We start from the raw sequence: 21,145 nt of genomic DNA, 5'->3' as shown, positions 1-21,145 counted from the left end.
CAGATTTCAATGCTGTCGGCTTTCCTGTCATTTATAGCTAAACACAGAGGCAACAGGACATTTTAAAGCAAAGTTGTGGTTTGTTCTCTAGGACTTTGGGTTCGTAGATCTTATTTCTCTTAAAATATGCTGTCTGTTACCGCTTCAGTGTTGCTTGATTACAGCTGTGAAAAGCATGTGTGTGCCAAAAAGCAGTTGTAGGTTTTATTCTACAGAGTTTTTTTACTTTGAAGTTAATGGAAATTTTCCTAGTGGAAATAAGCCTGTGTGTTAATACTAATTTCTGTTTTACGAATTGGATTTTGCTGACTAGGTTTTAATGTAGTACGCATTAGCATGGTATCAAAATGGATGGAAAAGGAGAAAGTTGTCACCAATTTATTCTGCCTTATGTGACTGATTTACTTTGTGGATGTTCGTGGCAAGGGGCCTGCTTGATGGTGTGGCTGTGCTCATTTACGGAGCTGCGCTTTGGGTTCGGCGCTCGCAGTGGGAGCAGTGGCCGGAGAGCCGGCTTGAGCCTATCTGTGCTTATCTCCCCTAGTCTCGGGGGCACAAAATGTTCCTGCAGGTGCTCTGCAACTTCTTGGTGGCGCTTGGAGCACCAAGGACTGTTTCCCCTCGATAGGTGAGCATTTCGCACCATGCCGCAGGGTTTTCTCTGGGCCTGTTCCTGCTGTTAATTAGCATGCTGCATTGCAAGCAGGCTATTCCCCTTTCTTTTTCTTTCTTTCTTTTTTTCTTCCCCTTTTTTTTTTTTTTTTTTTTTTTTTTTTTAATTCATTACTTCCATGGCTATGTCCAACACACTGAGGCATGTCCCGTGGGTATTTCTGGCCTTTCAAAGCTTCGCCATTGGGAAAGAGTCTCTAGAGTGCTTTAAGTGATGCTACTGTGCTGCAATGTCTCTGAAAGCTTTCTGCCTCCCATTAATTTGGGGGAAAAATGCCCAGTAATTAAACAGTTCTTAAAGTTGATTACTATTTTTTTTCAGGCAGAGTCGTGTTGACTGAGACTTCTGTCTGTCTGAAAACGTCAGCTATCCTTCCTCTTTTTTTCATTCTTTGTGGCAAGAACAGTAGACACAGAGTGTCCAGTGAATGGACATACTGTGTTCCAACAAATCCTCGTTTGAAATTTCAAAAATTGAAATAATGCTTTCAGTCATCACTAGGCACATATTCATGTGCCTCTTGTAAACGCAGGCCACTGTGCTTAGCTCAGAATATTGTTGATCTTGCAATTACAGAGGTCTGGAATAGGGAAATCGTAGTATTTTGACAGGTTATAGTTTTGGGAAGGGGCGCTTAAACCTGACCTTGCTGCTTTATGTCAGCAGTGACATTCAAAAAAATTGTTTGGGGGGAGGGGAGAAATTAATCCAGCTACCTTTACTGGTTTGCAGTAAGACTTTGGACAGAAAAATATTCAATTGATTCAATTTATAACACAAAATACATCTTCAGGAATCAAATCAAATAAGCAATCTACTGGTCTCACTAATTAGGTTTTCACTTGTCATTATCACTTAAAATTCCCATTATTTTGTGGACATACGTTCTCCAAGGATAGTGTTATATTTAAGGGGAGAGAGGGAAAGGTGCACAAGGGTGGGGGAACTAAAGGGCTTATTTCCAAGTTTGCTTTCCCAGAGAACTGAATTAACTGGGAAACTGCTGTTGATTTAATAAATAAATACTTAGTAGCTAATCAAGTGTTTTGAGATAGTTAGCAAGATAGTTAGCTTTTTTCATCACTGAATATGATTGTTCCAGTCCTGCTTTATTTTAAAATGCTTCTAACCAAGTTCCCTAGGAACTAATAATTATCTCTTTCCTGTTCTTCTGAAAGTAAGAGACGCAGGTGTTTCTCCTAGTTGCAGCATTTGAAAAGAGAATATTGGTTTTCTGAGTAAGAGACAGAACTACTGATGAGATGATGTATGTTTTGCAAGATTATCGTGTATTGATTTGGAGCCAAGGGTCATGGCAGGGACTTTTTGGTCTCAGAAAAATTGATCTCTTTGTTTTCAGACAATAGTATTTCTGTCTCTTGTCTAAATCTAAATCTTGACTATTCATAACACCTCTCCCTCCCCTCAATGATAAAATCTTTGTTTTTCTTGCTAAGACAGACAAAATTGAAGAAAATTTAAAGAGGTTGCCTTCAGTAAGAAGATAGGGTCTCAGAAAGCAGATGAATGAAAAGGGGTGAGTGGATGTTAGCACTAAGTCTGTGTTTCTGCAGTGAGATGCGAGTAGGAGATGGGAGGGGTGAGAGGGATGAGCTGGAAGAGTAAAGAGCGTCAGGTTCTACTGGGGTCTGATTTGTACTAGTGAGGGAAATGAAGGAGTAGATTTGCCTCCTTCCATTGCCCTCCTGTGTCCTAATGGACCAAGAGTAACTCTGCTGATGCCAATGTGGATTTCCTTATCCTGTTTCTACTAGTTCTTCTAGTTGCTTTTCTTCCCTATCTGATGGATGGGGAACAGTTAGCAAGATCCACTGTGCTTCCAAAAACACAAATTAAATTCTAGTGCGCCTGTGCGTGTTTTAGTGAAATATGGTGGCCTTGTTGTTTGATCTGGAGTCCTTCTGTTGGATGTTAATCCACAGTATTTCTTTAGTGTGTTGAGTAGTCTATTGTCTTTAGTTGCCATTGTTACTGATACTTAACGTATTGGATGTTGCTTTTATCTGTATCTACTCCTAATTCTGCATAGGGGATAAATGTGCAACCTTATGGGAGCAGAGAGAGCATGCCAAGTCCAAACATGCCAATATGTTTGTGATAAATTCTGATCCTCACTGGCCAGAGGGAGTATAATTGCCATGCAGATAAATAAGTATCAGTGGATGATGAGTTCATCTGGGCTAATATTCTCCCATCTTAGAGGGAGCTGTGTAACAAGGAAGATGACTTTTTAAAACCATGTAAATCATAACTGGAATCCTGTTGTCTTGATAAAAGACCATCTTTGCTCTCTGGATGTTCCCATAGAATTTAGAAAAAAATAGTGCTGATATATTTTTATGTCCAAACAAGAAATGATTAATAGTACTGTTTAATATTTGCACTTTTAAGACTCACAGAAGCTTGATCTAGAAATAGCAGTGTGGAGGATGTTTTGACTTGTCTAATAAAGCATGTTAGTGTAATACAGTTTTCCAGTGTAAGGAACCTACCAAACCCAACCTCACATAATCAAAGGGCCACGGTAGCTCAGATTTTGTTTTGTTTCTAGACTTCTTCCTAATGGCTCCCTTTTCTATGCTGTAATTGCATGGTTGAGCTGATTCCAGATCTTTCTGGGTGCAGTTTTTGGGCTCACTTCAGAGTTTTAAAGCCTCCTTTTTATGCCTTGGAGGCTGCTTCTCCTTGGTTTACCTGAGATGGTTGCAAAGACTGATAATCACAGCTCTTATGTTTTATGCACCTGGAGTTGGTGGCAAGACACTTGTTTAATTTTTTGGAGAAGTGGTTGGATAACACGGTGAATTTGCATAGGAGGCAGAGTGAGTTTGCATAGGCAGCATGAAGCTCTCCTACAGTTTACACTCTTCTTTCTCACAGTCTACCTGAAGACAACTGCTGAACGTGTTACAAGACTCTGCTTGTGATCTTTGTAGTGCAGGGGATTGTGGCAGTCAACTTCAGTTGGGACGGTAGAGGGAGTTTAGTTATATGGCAGTGAGTTGTTTTTGTTGATTTGTGTTTTCCTTTTTAATGTGTTAATTCAGATTTGTTTTGCGTTCCTCTGCACTAATAATATGTTTAGGAAATGGAGAAAAGCACACTTTATAAAGCTGAAAAATAAATAAATCAGACTTCCATGTCTGATTACCAACCTCCAAACGCTCATCTGTTGGCATAAATCGCCGAATACATGTAGAAGATATTCTAGAATGTGAGTATACTGTCCAGGTTAAATCTCTATTTTATTACATTATCATTGTACTAAGAGTAGTAGCATTTTTGTTATCAAATTTGGCCCTTGATCAAAAATCCACATCTATCTTAAAGTATATGAAGCTTTTAAATATTCTTTCTTCTTAAAAATAAGATTTCACACACACCCGTCGCTTCAGGGATCTCTGCCATAGCTTGGGCTTCTTTTCCCTTGTTTTTCACTTATTTCCATTCTGTGTGTTTTTTATATATATACATACATATATATAGAGAGAGTATGTACATATATATAAATGTGTATATATATATGTATGTATAAATACTCATTTATTACCCATTTCAGGAGGTTATCTGTATTTTATTTGAGATAAAACAGGATCAGCATAAGCACCACTAGCTGTTCATCAAATTTAGCTTTTCTATTCCAAAGTTGGAATATCCATTTTCCCATTGGGATTAAATGTAGCACAGGCAGGGAATGCAATGATTTGAAGACCTGCATACTATCAACCTCTTTTTCAGTGGAGGAATTCAACACCAAATAATACTGATATTTAAGTTGTTGCACTGTTTTCTCTGAAGTTTTCCACTGATTTTATTTTTTAAAAGAAAAGCAGTAGTTACATTTTTATACGTATAAAAAAGTCTTGAAACTTGTTGCATTGGGGATTTTGAGATGTGAACCACTTGCTGTTGGATCAAAACTAATATTCGGCTTAGTCTGACAAATCTTCCGGTGTCCTCAAAACATCACTTTCTGGAAAACATTATCCCAGCAGAGAAAATAAGCAGTATTTCTGTTGAGGAAACTTCTGGTTTAAACCACAGTTAGAAAAGTGGGAACTCTACATCAGTTATTTGCTTTTGTGTACTTCACTTTACACAATTAGACATAATGGTCTTTTCTAGGCATTTACTCTTAATGTAAAAATCCTGCAGCAATGTAACAAAAGTTAGATGTGGAAAACCTATGAATTAAAGGTAACCTGGTTGCTTATAATTAAAACATTTTGAATAATCTTGACTATGTAAGGGAAATAGAGTATGAAAGTATTTTATCACGACAGGAAATGATACAATGCAGTGTGAGAATAAGTTAAAAATGGTGAAAGCGTCTCGGAGAAAGGAGCCGAAGTACCACAAGTAAGTCAAGAGGGGGAAAACTTCAACTATGCACCTCTAAACCATGATCTCTGTAAGCCAGTGTATGTAGCCATTTTTGAATCTCCTTTTTATGTTACTGACTAGTTGAAGTAGGCCTTCCATTGCAACCAGTTTCAAACATTTGATGATTATAGGCACTGCAGTGGGCTAATGCACCTTGATTTTTAGTAGAGTCCTTCTTTTATTGTATAGGAATATGCATGGTTTTAATGGCATTTGATCAGTGCTTACTTGCACATTTAAGCACTCTGTACTGAAAGCAGTGTGTGTGCGAGTAGGGCAACGGTGTCTTCTCTGACCTGCCGATGCTCTGGTGCTCTTTCTGTCTCTCTGCATACTCAGCCTCCCTGTTGCTGCCGTGGCTGGTGAAATGAGGAGCAAACCAAAACAACTGGTCCTGCTACCACTCCCAGTGACACCATCTCCATTAGAAATGCCTCTCGTATCTTCAGAGTCCTCTCAAGGAGGAAGATGTGAAGAAAGCTGCTTCCCTAAAGGTTTAAATAGGGGAGCAGATATCAGAAACTGCCTTAAAGCCTGTATACATAGTAAAGTCTGTTTCAAGTCTGAATACGGAGGCACGGTTTTTACTACGTTTTCTGATGATGATAGGGGAACAGTGAAATATGGATATGTTTATGTGGTTAAATGAACAGGTTGCAGAGCGTTAGATGACTGTATTTGCAACTCCAGACTACCTGGCAGGCCTATTTAAGGGCTGTTTGTGCTGGCATCAGTAGTTTCAGTGTGCTGTAAACCTGCGCATTCAGGCTGTGCTTGCATCAGGTTCTCCTTTACTCTTTGTACGAGTACTGCAGTTATTTGCGAGTTATTTGCATGGTAACCCAAACCTGTTGGTCGCTGTTTAGCCACTTGAAAGTCGTCATCTGCTTTAGGACTTGCCAGAGTTGCAAGTGGCTGTTAATTTAGTTATCCCAAAATAATTACTTCAAACGTTTTGTGAATGTGATGAGGTGAAGGCAAAGAGGCCCATCTTGTGTTTCGATACCCTTGCTACATAGGAAAAATCTTCTCTAGACTCCACGAAGTTGGGGAAAAAAAAAAAGGAAGCTAGAAGGAGGAGCCACCAATGATATGTATGCGTAAGTGAAGTTCTGCAGTAGGATGGGGTCATCCAGTGCTGCCTCATGGCTGTAGCATAGCAGCAGCTGAAGATTGAAGGTCTACATACTGTGTACACTCCTTGTTTCCTCCTTGCTCTGCCATGCCTGTGGGAGAAGTGGCAGCCCTGACATCCTGCAGAGAAGAGGCAAGAAAGCGAGGAGTGCATGCCTTCGTTGCTTCCAGACGTGTTCCTTTTTTCCAGCATTCTCTGCCTTTAGCCCCCACGTAGGAGAATAAGTATTTATATACCTGAGCGCCCTGGTACTTGGGGGAAGATGGCTTTTTGTCATTTTTATTAATATCTGTTGCTTTTGCCATTAGGAAATGTAAGCAATGTTTTCTTTCATTGTTCAGCTGGCTTAGCACATTGCACCGGTGCGTGTCAGGATGTGGGGCTGCCCACACACCCTAGCTGTGCTTGCACCAGTTGAGGAGTTACTGGCCTGTTGCTGCCATCATCACTGTTCCACCAAAGCTACCTCTGGGGAGGATAAAAAGCTGCTGTGTGTGGCACAGCTGTGAACAGAACAGGACATGTGAGCAGGCATGAAGTTTACCCTTGGGGATTTTTGCAACAAATTATTCTTGCAGAAGGTTCGTAGATAGTCAGCTTTTGTAATAATCACCCAGTACAGCAGGGCACTTGAGGACATACTTAATTGCTTTGTTAAATGAGGGCATAGGTGGAGTTTCTTCTTCATATCTGTGTGTTTGTCTTCTGGAAAAGTATAGTCTGTGGTTTCTTGATATTGCTACCTTTCCCCCTTCTGAGGAACCAGAAGAAGGGTACCAATACCCCTCTTCTGAGGTTGTATTGGTACTTGGCATATCCATGGGTGGAAAGTGATTTAGTTAAGCTGTTATCTTTGTGACAACTTGTTTGATTCTAGAAAGATTCTGCATAGACAAATTGTGTATTTGCTCTCATTTGTCCTGCTTTAGACAGTGGTGCCCTAGTCACCATCCGTTTTTACCATCCATTCAACATCACGATTTGCAACACTTGCTACTTATTAGTGGCATCTATGCAGTTCTGACAGTTGTTTGGTAATTAAAAACATCCTGAAAAGGAGTTAGATCTGAGGTCTGTAGGGAACTCTATTTGTATCATTTTTGCTGAACGCAACCTCGGACTCCATGCCTATAGAATATAACATTTAATATATAACAATATGGAATTAATACTGGCATTAGTAGAATTTCCTGCTCTCTATACAGTGGGTGGGGTGGAGTGGGGGGAGCTAGATGTCTTATACTTCTGTTTTGCTTTTCTTAAATGAGAGAAACCAACAAAAGTATTGAAGAAGCTTGCCAGGGAGATAAGAGAAATCTTTGAGTATATAGTATGTCTTTTCTGTTACCATTTCACATAAGTCACTGTAAACTGCCTGAAGGAGAAACTCTGATAGGAGTCCTCTCCTATATGAAAGTGTGTGTAAGTTTTTTTTTTTGTTTTTTTTTTTTTTTTTTCCATTACAACAGTGCAACAAAGACAAATTCAAAGCCTTACTCTGACATACCTAAAATGAAACTATTCATCCTAGGGCACTGTGTCCTTGTTGTTGTTCTTGGGTGGGGGAAGATACTGACTGAATGCTGAAGCGTGCTATGAAAAGCTGTATAAGGGAACTCATCTTTTAGGACTTAGTTGAGAGTGTGCATGTCATTTCAAGGTTGAAAGGAAGTTGCTTTAGTATTATGCCAGGTTTCATACCAATTAATTTTTTTTCTTTTTTTTTTCCCCCTAAAGGCACATGCTTTGATGAAAGAGTGTTTTTGATGGAGCCAACTCTCATGCCACTTGAATTTCAAAAGAGGAGTTTTAAGTATTGACTCCCACATAGTCAGAGTTTGGATGGTTATCTTGATATGTCTCTTGAAGTCCCTTATGAGCAGTAGAGTGAATTGATTTTTAAGTTATAAGAAGATGAGTAATTCAGGTTAAGAAAAGAAGCTTTTAAGTTTTCCTAATTAGTTAGTATTTGTAGCATTTAATATGGAGAACAGCACACAAAGAAAGATTTTTTTTTTTTTTTTCCTTGAGTTGTAAACAATTTCGTGGTATGAATGTGGTTACGTTTGTATTAACATGTTTTGTTCCTTTTGTGCTTGATTCTCCTTCTGCACAGGAATAAGTTATGACTATGTTGAACTCTCTTGTCCTTGTTTAAAAGTGTCTGCAAAGTAGGAAAACTGTACCATTGCAGTTAGAGCAATCTGTTTCTTGTATTTAGACTACACTTATGAATGGGAATATCTATAATCACCTTGGCTGATGCATGTTCTTGATGCTTTCTCCTAAGAAAGTTGAAACTCTAACACTTGTTTGTTGTGTGAGAAATTTGAAATGGTATTTCAAAGCTGAAATTGGGCACATGACATTCCCCTTGGTGATCAGCAGTTCCAGGCATTCCCCCAGCATGTTCTGCAATGGAAATCCTCAGTCACAAGCTACAGCGAGTTAATGACCGGATGTAGCGAGAGGCTCATCCTGTGGAAGCAATACTTGCGTAGCTTGTTACCGGGACTCCTAGACTTGTGAATGTCAGTGTCTACAGTTTTAAATACCTGTAGTTCCTTCTTTCTTTGTTCTTCCATGTAGGTGTTATGTTATGGCATGGCCCCACTACAAACATAATTGTTACTTTGATTTAATTCCAGAATTAGAATTAAATTTTCAATATAGTATTTACTTGTAGAGTTAATCATACTACTCTTTAAATTTTATTTTGCAGTTCATATTACCTTAATTTACAATTATTTGAAGGACTCATGTGCTGCAAAGTTGTGTATATATCTGTGCAAGCTAAATGAAGTTAAAATTTCATGATTTCAACTGAGTTTTCATGCCTCTAAGTTTTGTAAGCCTAATATTAAGGACTGAGAATGCATTTGTAGGAATCTAGTATTTATCATCTTTACTTCCACCACCATTCTTGCTTCTGACACTCCAGAGATCACTTTCTCCACCATCCAGATTGGCTGGATGATTAGGGGGCTTTGCAGGAAAGCCTGCAGTTGGAGGCTGTGCAGCATGTGGGAATGTTCTGAGCATAGTATCCTTTTATTTAAATCTTCTGGGGTCAATTGCAAATGGCAGTATTTTCCTTCAGAAATCTCAGCCTGCTTACTTCAAAATCTTCTAGGAGGTTGCTTGACATAAAGAATTGCCCCAAGTACGGAAATAACTGGAAAGTGAGCTTTTCTTGAAAGAAAAAAATTAACAGCTGGCAAGCATTTCTTCCAACCTTAAGAACTGAATAACATGGTAAGAAAAATACATGTAATTACATTATTATTTGGGGTTAAAAGAAGCTAGTGAGAAGATTTAAAGTATTCATAAACACCATTTTTGTCAGAACTTAATGAAAGGGAATGATATTCTGAGAAGTATCTGTTCCCAGTCCAAATAATGACATGTTATGCAACTTAGTGTATCACCTGTCTATCCCTTTTTCCTACAGCATAAAAATGTATGTACAATATTTCCTTATTTTTTTTAAGAATTGTTGCTGGGCTCTCGGAACAGTCATGATCGAAAAGGTTGTAGTCCAAAGTTAAAGGGGGTTGGAGTGGACTCTTCCGCAGTGCAGTTTGGAAGGTGCTGAGGAGCAGTGACCAGTTGTTTTTCCTGCATCCAGGTTTCTTGTTGGTGATGTGAAGTTTGTTGAGGTGCGTTTCTAAACTGCATTACGTGTTTGTTTTCCAGACTTTCAACGGCTATGCATGTTTAAAAATACTTGAAGGCATCACTCAGTGGGAGGACTTCATGCTCACCCCTGCTATTCCTGTTGCTCGTTTCTTTCAGTTTATTTCCTTCCCCGTGGCCTTTCTCTGTTCTCACTTTCTGGGTTCTAGTTTCTTTGTGCTGTTTACTCTGTTTTTTTAACCTGCCTGTTGATACTGACTATGAAATATTCTAGGTTCTTTTAGAGTATTAACACTCCTAGGAAGTGACTTTAAAATATGTTCTTAGAACAGCCAAGTCCTGTGCTAGGTTGCTGTTACAATATAGATATTTATTTTTTTTAAAAAAAGTTGTTCACTGCCATTAGCCTTTAGGGTTAGCCTTAAAATGAGATAGATGAGGCAGAATACATACCTTGCAAAGCCACCGAATACAGATGAGATGCAAGAAACCACTCATTAGTTGGCGTTTGGGAAATGTTCTGTGACTGTGATGGCTGAAGACTTTTCTCATTATGTGAAGCTTCAGATTCTGGCTGAAGCCCATAGACTTGCCTGCTACTTGTTTGGATTTTTGTTTGTTTGCTTCAGTAAAAGGTGTTGCTTCTAGCTCTGTTAGAACTTTTTTCAGAAGTGGTATCATTTGCGGATTTTGGCAGCTTCGTGTTTACAGTGTAGTATAAATCATGGATCGTGAAACTCAAACCATGAAAAGCCAGTAAAACCTTTCTTCAAAGTACATACTCACCAGCAGAAAGTGAAGAATCGTTGGACTTCTTCTTTCGCACTATGTAGAATGAATTTTAGGAAATTTATCAGGCCTTCAGGACCGAGGTCATGTTACTGCAGTAAAATATCCTCTAGATTAGGCAGGTAACTTATCAGATTCCCAAATGTACCTTCCTCTTCCAGTTGTTGTGAGCAATGCCATCCTTCAGTCAGGGCCCAGGAGGAGTCCACACTGCGTCTGTGCTCCTTCAGCATTGGTGTATCAAACTTTAGCTCAGTTAGCTCTCAAGATACGGAATGTGCTTGCAATCCAGAACAGCTTCAGTACTAGCTTCAGCAGTTTGGGAATGTGAGTCCTTGTGGGTAGAGACCACTCATAGCAAGAAGAATGACTTTGGACCTTCTGTTTTTCTTATTGAGATGCCTTAACTTGTGCTGCACTTAGCAACAAAACTCAGAAAATGGACCAGAAAGAGTCTGTAGCAGCTTTGGAAATGACTTTCTGTGGTATCTGGTTTTGCTAAATGTCTCACTAATGAAACCCTGTTACTTTCTGGCTATAGCATAGAGGAGGGAAATTTTTAGAAACAACCGAGTCTGAATTGTAGTCCAGTAGAGTGATGATGGCGGGGGGGGGGGGGAGGGGGAAGGCAATCTGGACCAAATGGGATCAGTGAACACAGCTAGGATGCACTTTGAACCCTGGTACAGGGAAGGAAAGTGTGGCATGTGCAGGTGTTGCTTGGCTGGGGTGCAGGTCCCCTTGGCTGCATGGTGTGTAGGAGGAAGAGTCCGTAGGCACTCGTTGTAGAAGGGAGTCTCCTAGGTGGCTCTAAGGACAGCCAGGATTGTGCAGGTCAGGAGGGGCTTGCTGCTGCCTGGTGGCTGCCATTGCTGCACTGCCCAGCAGAGAAAGCCTTGGTCCCTTCAGTAACGTCTGCAATACCTACTGAAAGCCCAGGATGCCACCTGGCTGGAAATCATGCAGGTGGAGTACTGAAAGGGCATGTGCTTGGCCAGTGTTCTTGAGACCTAGCTTATCTAACTCCCTTTTCTAGGAAGGGATTGGTGTCTTTTATTGGCAAGTGTCATCTTTTGTGTTTTAGTTATCTTGGAAGCTTAATGAAAAATCTACATTTCATCTCTTCGTTAATACACATAGGCACAGACACACAGATATCCCATTACATAAAACTTAGAGTAACCTAGATTGTAAAGGTAACATTAAGAGAAACATGAGCATTTGAAAGTGACATTACTTGTTAGAGTAGAATGCCTTTTTTTTCTTTTTGTCTTTCGTTTATCTTGCATAATTTAGCAAACAAATTTAATAGTTCTTAATGATTTGTGTAGTGTAAGACCTCTGCTAAGCCTCCTAGAGTGTGTTGTTTTTTTTAGAAGTGGATATATTTTTCTAGCTGGTACACAGTATCTGGGACTTAGGCAAAAGCAATGCAAAATCATTTGTATTTGGAAGGTTGAGAGCAAATCTTAGGGCATACTAGGAGAATTAAGTCTACCCAGTCTCCTGTGGACATGCACCAAGTATAGAGGTAGCTTGAGAGGTAAAGCTACCTTAAAGGTAGCGTTTTTCCCCTCTAGAAGTAGTACTTCATATTAAGTAGAGAACATCTGAACACACTAGGAAAAAAATCAATTAACAGTAAGAAAAAAAAAAGACTGGACCAATGGACTGGAGATACATTTTCCTAGAACAGGTTAACTGGCATTGTTAAAAAGAGCAGTATTAAAAATAATTGATTTTTATACCTCTATTGATTTTTTTTTTTTTTTTTTTTTTAACTCTAATAAAGGTAGTCTCACCCCTTTTATCACATCAGGTTTGTAGAACAGAAGACAGCACTGCTGATTTGACAGTAAACAAGGGCAACCCGTATAATCCATGTGAGCGGGAATACATTACAGTTACTTCACCTGTCTGCACTTGCAGGTTTACTGAGACCTATCTTTAAATATAACTTTCTCCTTCTTTTACTAAATGCTGAGGTTAAAGAATCAGGATTTGGGAGCCAGAGGATATTTTTTCCTTTGCTAATGGGCCTATGAACACGTGTACTTCCCGTGTGAGAAAGTTACCAATGAAGACAGCAGATGCAGCTTACAACCTGGTTGTTTCCTTGCCAGAATCTCAGCGTAATATAAATTTGCATGCTGATATTTTCACAGTAGCTAGATGTGTTGTTGTTAGCATTACAATAATTGTTGAAACTGTCTAATGGAAATGTAGGGCCGTAAGAGAGGGCTGTAGACCCTTGCTGTGTGTTGTTCTTGGATGAAATGGAGTTTTGGAGATGAGCGGCTTGTCGAGGCAAGATGCTCCGAATAAAGCAGAGTTAAAAGCCATCCCAGTCAAAAAGCGAGAAGACAAAGGTAAAAACAGTTGTTCCTGGTTCAGAGCCTGAGCTGTTGCCGGATTTTTTGAATAAGTAGTAACAGCAGTAATTGTATCTTTCGTCCTACTGCTCCAGTGGGTATATTTAATCATGTCTGATGTAGTGTCACAGAGCGCTGGAGGTGAAATAAATAATTCTGCAAATTTGGAAGAAATAAATGGAAGAGAGAGAGATGGCAAAAATCACGTTATTTTTGGCTGATCAGATGTACTTGAAGGTTTTGTTTGCTTTTTAAGCAGTCGTAATGTGTGTGTGAGGTTTTCCTTTTGTATTTTTTTTTAATCATTGTGCTTGCAATTAACAGCTGGTAATAGGAGTAGGTAAGATAGTATCCTGCTAATAAAACCTCATGGTAGTTTGAGTCTTAAATACGGCTTTTGTAAACTGTAATCATAGCATCATGTCTATGGCAAAATTGCTTGTCTGCCATCAGCTAAGCACTGTCATCATGTGTATATTATGAATCAGAAACTTTGCCAATTCAGATTTGTAAACTTTTTATCTTTTGTGTGTATCTTTGCATGGAAATGAAGTAATGTGTCCTAATAAGAGTGTGGTAAACAAATAATGCTGATAAAGTATGTGTACAAAGCAGCAAGTGTATCCTCATGGCACTGATCAGGTTAAATAAAAATGAAGTGTCTTTTTTCTTGTCTCTGTCTTCTCCTCTTTCTCACTGCTATTCTGTCCTTTCTTTTACCTGAAGTCAGTAACTCCTCCTTTCCTAATGGAGATTGTAGTAAGATGCCCAAGGACAGATTCCGTTGGCTTAGATTTCTCTTAAAGCTCTGCTGTAAATTTTTTTCAGTGTAACTCACTATGTTACTTGCTGGTTAAAGAAGAAAAAATCTGTAAGTGTAGTTGTGGCTACAGGCACTGGGTACATTTAGGATTACACATTTAAGAATTCAGTCTGCTATTAAGTGTTTTAAACACAGAAAATAGCTAAGAAAACACAAATCTTCCAGATACCCATATCTAGCTTTTTTTTTTTTTAAACTCTTGAAGATGAAAAGTACTTGATTATATGCCTGACAGCTAGGAGCTTAAGCATCTGAACTCTGGGTTTCTTTACTGAAGTCTTTGATTTTGCGTAGATTACCTAACTTTTCTGATTTTAAAGTTATACAGGAGTTGTCGTGTTAAATGAAATCAGTTTGACATGTTACTCTGTCACCAATATTGACTTTCAGTAAAAGTTTCAGAAAAAAGTGAGAAGGTCTTTGCTCGTGGGTCAGGTATCATCATCAAGGAGAGTTTATCCTTAATCCTATATGGTGCAATAGACTTTAAGCTCTAAATCATCCATCTTCTCCAAAACTGTGCATTTAATATTTGTATTAAAATACTTCTTACATGTATTGTAAAATATTTTTTCCATTGTAAAAGGAAAATAAACTTTATAACACTTTTGTAGAGACAAGGTTAAAGACTGAGGCATTTGGGAAATGCATATTGTAATATTTTAGCTGCTGGATTCTTTAAAAAGCAATTTAATGTTCCTTTCACTCTTCACAATGTGCTAAAAATAAAAACTTTTATACTTGAAGGCACAGCATTCGGGATCTTTAGGTATGCAAAATATGCAATAAAGCCATGTTTAAAAGCACGTGGGAGAAGAGACGGCCGACTGCCACTGATAAGGCCTCTGCTGCAGTTTTACCTTTACTGCTAAGTTTGTACCCTTTGTGGCTGGAGTTCCTCAGCGTTAACAGTGACAGAGAGAGACCTGAGATAAAGCTGGCCTTTCCTACTGAAAGCACTGTACGAGGTCAGGACTTCTGTCCGAGTGTCACACAGCTTGCAAGATGCTGCTGCACTTCATGGTTTCTGACAAACCTGGCGGCGCGGGCTCCCGGGAGGAGAGCAGCCTCAGAGACGGAGCCTGGCAGATCCACGTGCCCCTAGCTCCTTGGGCAGTTGTGTGTGTTGTAACGTGAAAAGCAGTGGGAACATTGTAATCTGGGTCACTTCCAATTTTAATCAAAGTTTTTAGCTCCCCCACAAAAAGTGAGAGTCCTGCCAAAGACAGTTTAGCTTGGTGCGCTGCGATGTGGATAAACAGACGCTTGTCATGCTGCCCTCGCTTCTGGTGTGCTGGACCTCCGTCAGAGAAACCATTCGCTGGTGAGAAGGGGGATCAGCCAGCAGTTGCAGAGCAGGGAGAGGAGGTGGGAGGAAAAGCAGAGTTTAATTAAGAGCAGAAATGCGCAGCAGGGGAGCACGGGGAGAGCGTTCAGTGTCACCCTTGCAAGCAGAGGTGGAATGGAAGGAAGTGGTGTGGCCCAAGCGCTCCTTCCAGCCTCTCTCCTACAGAGAGTTAAGTGTTCTGGTTATGAAACGTACTTAATTTAGGAGTCAGCGATACTGCTAATGCCCTTAAAGGTGAGTGACATGCTGAAGAGCTGTACAGAGTGCTCCCCATCTTGTGGGATGAGATCCCTAATGTTCCTTAAATTAGACCCTTACTGAAACGGGTTCAGTATACCTGCCTCTCTGGTCCTGTGCTTAAGATATATGTCTGAGGAAATAATTATACTTAATCTTACACAATTATTTACTTAGTATAGCCAATTTGAGAGATAAAGTAGCCTTTAGACTTTCAAGATCTTTCAGTTGTAGTGTATTTATAGTTTTGTAAATATTTGAGAGTAAAGTGCATTTTGGAAAAAATAAAATATAAGATAAAGCACATGTGGAATGATTTTTGGGAAATAATTCAAGTCCTCTGTATCTTTTTTTGCCAGTCTGTATAATGGGACTACAGTCCACCCAGTTGCAGTGTTCTTCAGAGCCATGAGCAGAGCGTATGTGCATATGTATGTTTGTGTGGAGGAGGATGACAGGTTTCCAAGCAGGGATAGTAATCCTGACATGAAGCTCCTCTTCGCGTAACTAAACTTGAACACAGTATTTTGCCCCGCCTCCACCCTCCCTCCCCCCCCCCCCCCGAAAAAAAAAAATAGAAAAGAAAAGAATCATTGAACAATTTAGCGTTTAGTCCTAGGAGAAGTTTTACTTGTTTCTGTGCTCTGCTTTCTTACAGAAGTTACCAAGTATGTTCTTATTTTAGAGGTTTTATTTTGAAATTAGCTGATTTGCCTTTTTAGTCTCCCTCTGAAATACAGGTGATGCACACTGTTATGGGCTGTTTCACAATATAAAGGTTAGAAAGGCAGAAAATGGTGTTTTGTTTTAATTTGGGGATTTTTAATTGAATCTCCTCAGTCTGCTCTTGCCTTTGTGCTTTCTGCTTGCTGGGCCGATGCCCCGCGTGGGTACAGAGGCACCAGCTGTCCGTGCCGGGGCTGCGTCGCCCGGTGGCGATGTCCACGGCTTGGCATCGCCAGCGAGGAGCTAGCGTGACCTGGCGGCTGGTGTCTCCTTAGGGTGGGCCACCACCGTGGTCACCTTCCCTGGTGGGGGCGGCGTGCATCGGTGTGTCCCCGTGGACAGTGCCTGGAAGCTGGAGGAAAACGAGCAGCCAGTTCCTCTGTCGTCTCCAGGGGTGACGTGAAAGTAAAATTTGAAGTTATACAACCAGTTCTCTTCCTGAATCTGAAAGCTTGTGGCCTTTCTATTGTCAGACTAATAAAGACAGTAATAACATAAGGAAATCTGGCTTGCTTTCTAACTGTCAAAAATAGAAGGAAATGGGTTTTCTTAAGAATCTCAAGTATATACAGGAGCAGCTTCTAAATCCCTCTGCTCTGCCAAAGCTGTCCGACACAGGCAGGAAATGATTTGCAGCTCAGATCGGGATGAGCCAAAAGGAAAGAGCCCCCAAAGCAGGTCTGCTGCGCGGAAGAGAGCACGTTTGTGCTCTTCTGCTCTCTGTGCAGATGTGTGTCTGTAAAAGGCAGGTCACTACTTTTCTTTTTTGTACTTCAAGTCTGAATAGAAGCCACTGTGTTTATCAGAATCCTGTTATTTCATGTAATTTGGAACTTGCAGAATATGTCAGTAATTATTATGAGTCAGTGAGTTGAAATGAAATGTAACAAGTTTTGTAGTGGGCGACTTGGGCATGCCAGTGAATAGTTGGGGGGTGAGGGGAGGGAAAGACAAATATTTGGAAAAGCATAATGAAAGGCACACGAACCCCCCAGCTGTGAAAGGCTTTCAACATGAACTTGAAAATAGTTGTGGCCTCTTGATATATGTTGTGGTGATTTTTTTTTTTTTTAATTTAACAAGATGAATGGCCATCCAGACAGTTTTAAGTGTTTGAAATAAAATGAAAATTATCTGCTCAGGGGAGAGAGGAGCAAGAGAACAGTTCTGCAACCAACTTCTTAAAATACCATGATTATGTGGTTCATGAGTAATAGGGTTTTCTAGTGCCTTTGGTTACAAAAAATAGCCTATGTGTTTTTTCTCTCATCTTTTTCCTCGTGTCTAAGCTTCTTCTGGAATGATTTTATGGTTTTTCCTTTGCTATATGAGGAGGCAACCCATAGGGTGGGGAAGTGCTGCCTTAGAAGATTTATTTTCAAGCCCTGCTAGTTTTATTAATTCATTAATTAAGATGCTACTTTTGTCTGAATTCAGGTCATGGATATATTTTGATTTAGTGGGTAAAGATTAATATTGTGAAAGCTATGTAGGATCCTCTGATTTTTTTGACACTTAACTAATACTGCCACTGATAGTGATGGCACATGTTTCAGAGAATGGACTAATTTCCTGTGAATTGAAAAAAAAATACACGAGTGTTACTCATATCATTTCTGTTCAACTGTACATGTCAATTCAGCATCACTTGAGTGTATGCACATGGAAGAATACTGACAGAGAGTGGTCTAAGCGAGGAGAAAATAAAATGCTATTGTAGCAAACTTCTTGTTCAACCAAATGGTGTGGGAATAAAAGCTCTGCTTTCAATCATAAAATAGAGCCAACAGGATGGCTACAGCACATCACCTTGCTTCAACCTTTGCCTATTTTCTTCTATGCCCTTTTTTTCGCTTCGTGTGGGTTCTAATTCTACATGTACACAGCGGTAAAACACTTAATTGGTGAATTATTACACTTATTTTGTGCATCTTTTTGTTGGCTTTGGAATTTCATTCTTATTTAAGAAAGGGGCCTCTCCTGTTATGAGGTGGGTTGCTAAACCTTTTTAGCTTAGTGTGAGTGCTCATTGAGGCTATAGTTGCCTTCCTATACTAAGAGCTTGGACAAGAGTTGTATTACTTAACATGCTCTGCAGTAGTTCGTTATATGCAGATTTATAGTAGCAATTATTTTAAAGTAGTATTACGCATCTAAGTCTAAACCTAAAGGGATCATTTTTTTAAGCTTGAGATGATGGATTTCATGCAACTTAATGCATCTTAAGCAGCTGTTAAAAATTTCATGCTGATTATTAAATCTAACTTTTGATTAGACTGAAGTGTCGGGAAAAAAAGTCTGTGTGTGCTTTTATTTTGCTGTGGATATTTTTACGAACATGCATAGCCAACTGACCTGAGCTTTCCGATTCGATCAGTTTGTCCTTAAGAAACAGACAGACAGACAAAAAAACCTTTGAGGTGAGAAATAGAGATACAGCAAATATGTGATTTTAATAATGGTAGCTCAGGAAGACTGAAAGAAATAGAAGCAAGAGCCACATTCTACCAGTTTGTTCCACCTTAATTTAAAGAGCATCTTGGGTATTTATCTAGATATCTGGAGTCATCCTGTCCAATTACAGAACAGTAAATTACTTCTTTCTGAATTCAAACCTATAAAATTTGTTTTTTTTTTTTCATGATTTTTTTAATTAAGCTTGTAGCAATTGGATCTCTTTTTGGATCTTCTTTTGCAAAGTATAATGAACTTTTACTTATTGGCACAAGGTTTTATTTTGTTTGAGTCTGACTGCTTCTTGATACAATCTTGGTACAGCCTGTCTGTCATAAAGTGTCTTACTTCAATTATTAGTCTCTCTTTTTTTCAGGTTGTACTATTATTATAATCTTTCCTGTCCAGACTACTAGAATTTTTGCAAGTCAGATATGGCTTTACAATATGCAAGGAGATTGATTTTGATTACTGCTGAAATCACCTTTCGTTTAATGACCACTAATGAAATAAGAACACAGCTTAAATACTTACTTTTGAAAAGGAAGCAAAAATGGAAGCTGATTTTTTTTTTTTGTTTTTTTTTAAGTCACTGTATCAAAGTGGCATGCTTGTCCTGTGTTATTTAGGAAAAAAATCCTATCCAATCAAGTAGATTTATTGGTAACCAATATATTTTGATTTTTTTTCATGAGTATTTGTCAGGGGAAGCAGGCTGCTTCATGACCCAGTTTGGTTTTGGTACTTATTTTCGGTGATGTTTGCCAGTAAAATTAGAGGGTTTGCTGAGAAGGAGTTCTCCTTCCATTAAAGTACTTTTTAAACTTTGATTTCACCTAGACATCACATAGAATCATAGAATGGTAAGGTTGGAAGGGACCTCTGGAGACTATCTAGTCCAACCCTCAGCATGGCCCGTACGGGGACTGAACCCACGACCTTGGCCTTAGCAGCACCACGCTCTCACCAACTGAGCTAATGCTTTTTTACTTTATTGAATTTGATAGTGTGTATGCGTGTCAAGATAGATAGATGGAACTGACCATAACTGAGGTTATGGATGCCATGCTGGCCTCCATATGGATGCGTATGGATATCAGTTTAGTGTCTGAAGATTTGTCCATAAGTGTGTGTGTTGTAGGATGTTGGTGATCTTTTCTTTTCATTCTTTTTTAATTCAATTCACTTTTAATGCTTGTGTTAGTAACTTTTTCATCTTTTCTTTGTCTAAGACCATAACAGTTATAAGTATTGTGTATTTTCCTAATAGGAAGTGGAAGACATGAGGAAAAACTAGGATGTTCTTACTTTCTAGACTCTTCTCTCTAATTCATTTGAATGTAGGTCTGCTTGTCAAATCTCCTGTTCCTTTTCAGCTTCATTTTTTCATTTTTTAATTTTAAAGAGAAAGGAAGAAGCAGACACTGAAACATAAAAAGAAAGACTATAGGAATGATAACTCTTAAAAATATTGAAACTGCCTTTGAGTTTGGCTGTTGTGAAGACAGGTTTCATATCCTGCTTTGTGCAGAAAGTCTACTAGATTTCAAATCACTTTTCCACATAATCCCTCCCTGTTTTTTCTGTGGGATGTTAATCTTGTTTATGAGGGATGGTAGAGCTGCTTAGATTGTAAGGTTTTGAAATAGGACCTGTTTTTCTAGTTCTTCTAGTAAGTAAAACCTAGCATACTTCTGAATTAACTATAGTAAAAGAAGCTTGTCTGTTGATATATCTGTATGTGAAAAAATCTGCTATCAGTATCATCAATACCAGCAGATAATTTTGTAGGTCCTCACTTCTAGGGCTGGATGCTGAAAATTGCAAATGGATGCAAGCAGAGTTCACCTATCAGTGAAATTTCCTAAGTATGAAAGAAGCTTGACGATAAGGGTGTAAATGAATAACACGATGAAGTAGAAGTTGGTAGTTTAGAAAGACAAGATTAGATTCTGACTGTTGTCAGTCACATCACTTTTAATCAATTTTTGTAATTTAGAGAAGAAACCTTGTATTTTCAGTTTATCTGAAATAACCACTGTACTAGTTCTACATTTCGTTGCATTCATTTTTTTTATCATTTCATCTGAAATAACTTCTTACTGAGCACCTAGTACTGTGTGTGTTTACAAATTATTCTTTTCCTATTAGTTTTTTTTATACATTAGTGATCCTTTTTATCTTAATTCAGTGTGTTTGGCTTCTATTGTATCAGGAGGAGGAATAGTTAGCGTAATTTGTCTTTGTTTTTCTAATTTCAGGATCTACTTACAGTGTGCTGTCCATAATGCCTTCTGATTCTGAAAGCAGCAGTTCTCTAAGTAGCATTGGTGAGTAAAATATTAATCTACAAACTTGATGAGTGTGTTTTGGAAGGTGAGAAAATGTTTTTAAAATTATCTTCAGGAAGAGTAAACAGATTCAGGTCATAATATCACTAGAGTTGAACTATAAGAAGTAATTGTGTGTTTTCATGAGGAAAAAGTATAGCTGCCTTCTGTAGTATAAGGTTGAACATTTTCATAGCTTGTTAGGCTTGTTGCCTACA

At 38.9% G+C, this 21,145-nt stretch overlaps 1 protein-coding gene across 1 annotated transcript in view; it reads left to right on the top strand.

Annotated features, from left to right (window-relative positions):
* Nucleotides 1-21,145, top strand: part of DLG5 (discs large MAGUK scaffold protein 5) — a 114,755-nt gene that overhangs the window by 22,993 nt on the left and 70,617 nt on the right. The window contains exon 2 of the mRNA XM_062580322.1: nt 20,859-20,927. Within this exon, the coding sequence (XP_062436306.1) occupies nt 20,859-20,927 (69 nt within the window). The remainder of the gene's footprint in view (nt 1-20,858; nt 20,928-21,145) is intronic.

The sequence above is a fragment of the Rhea pennata genome, chromosome 7, assembly GCF_028389875.1.
Source record: "Rhea pennata isolate bPtePen1 chromosome 7, bPtePen1.pri, whole genome shotgun sequence".
Lineage (NCBI taxonomy): Eukaryota > Metazoa > Chordata > Aves > Rheiformes > Rheidae > Rhea > Rhea pennata.
This window is presented reverse-complemented; position numbering and strand designations above follow the sequence as displayed.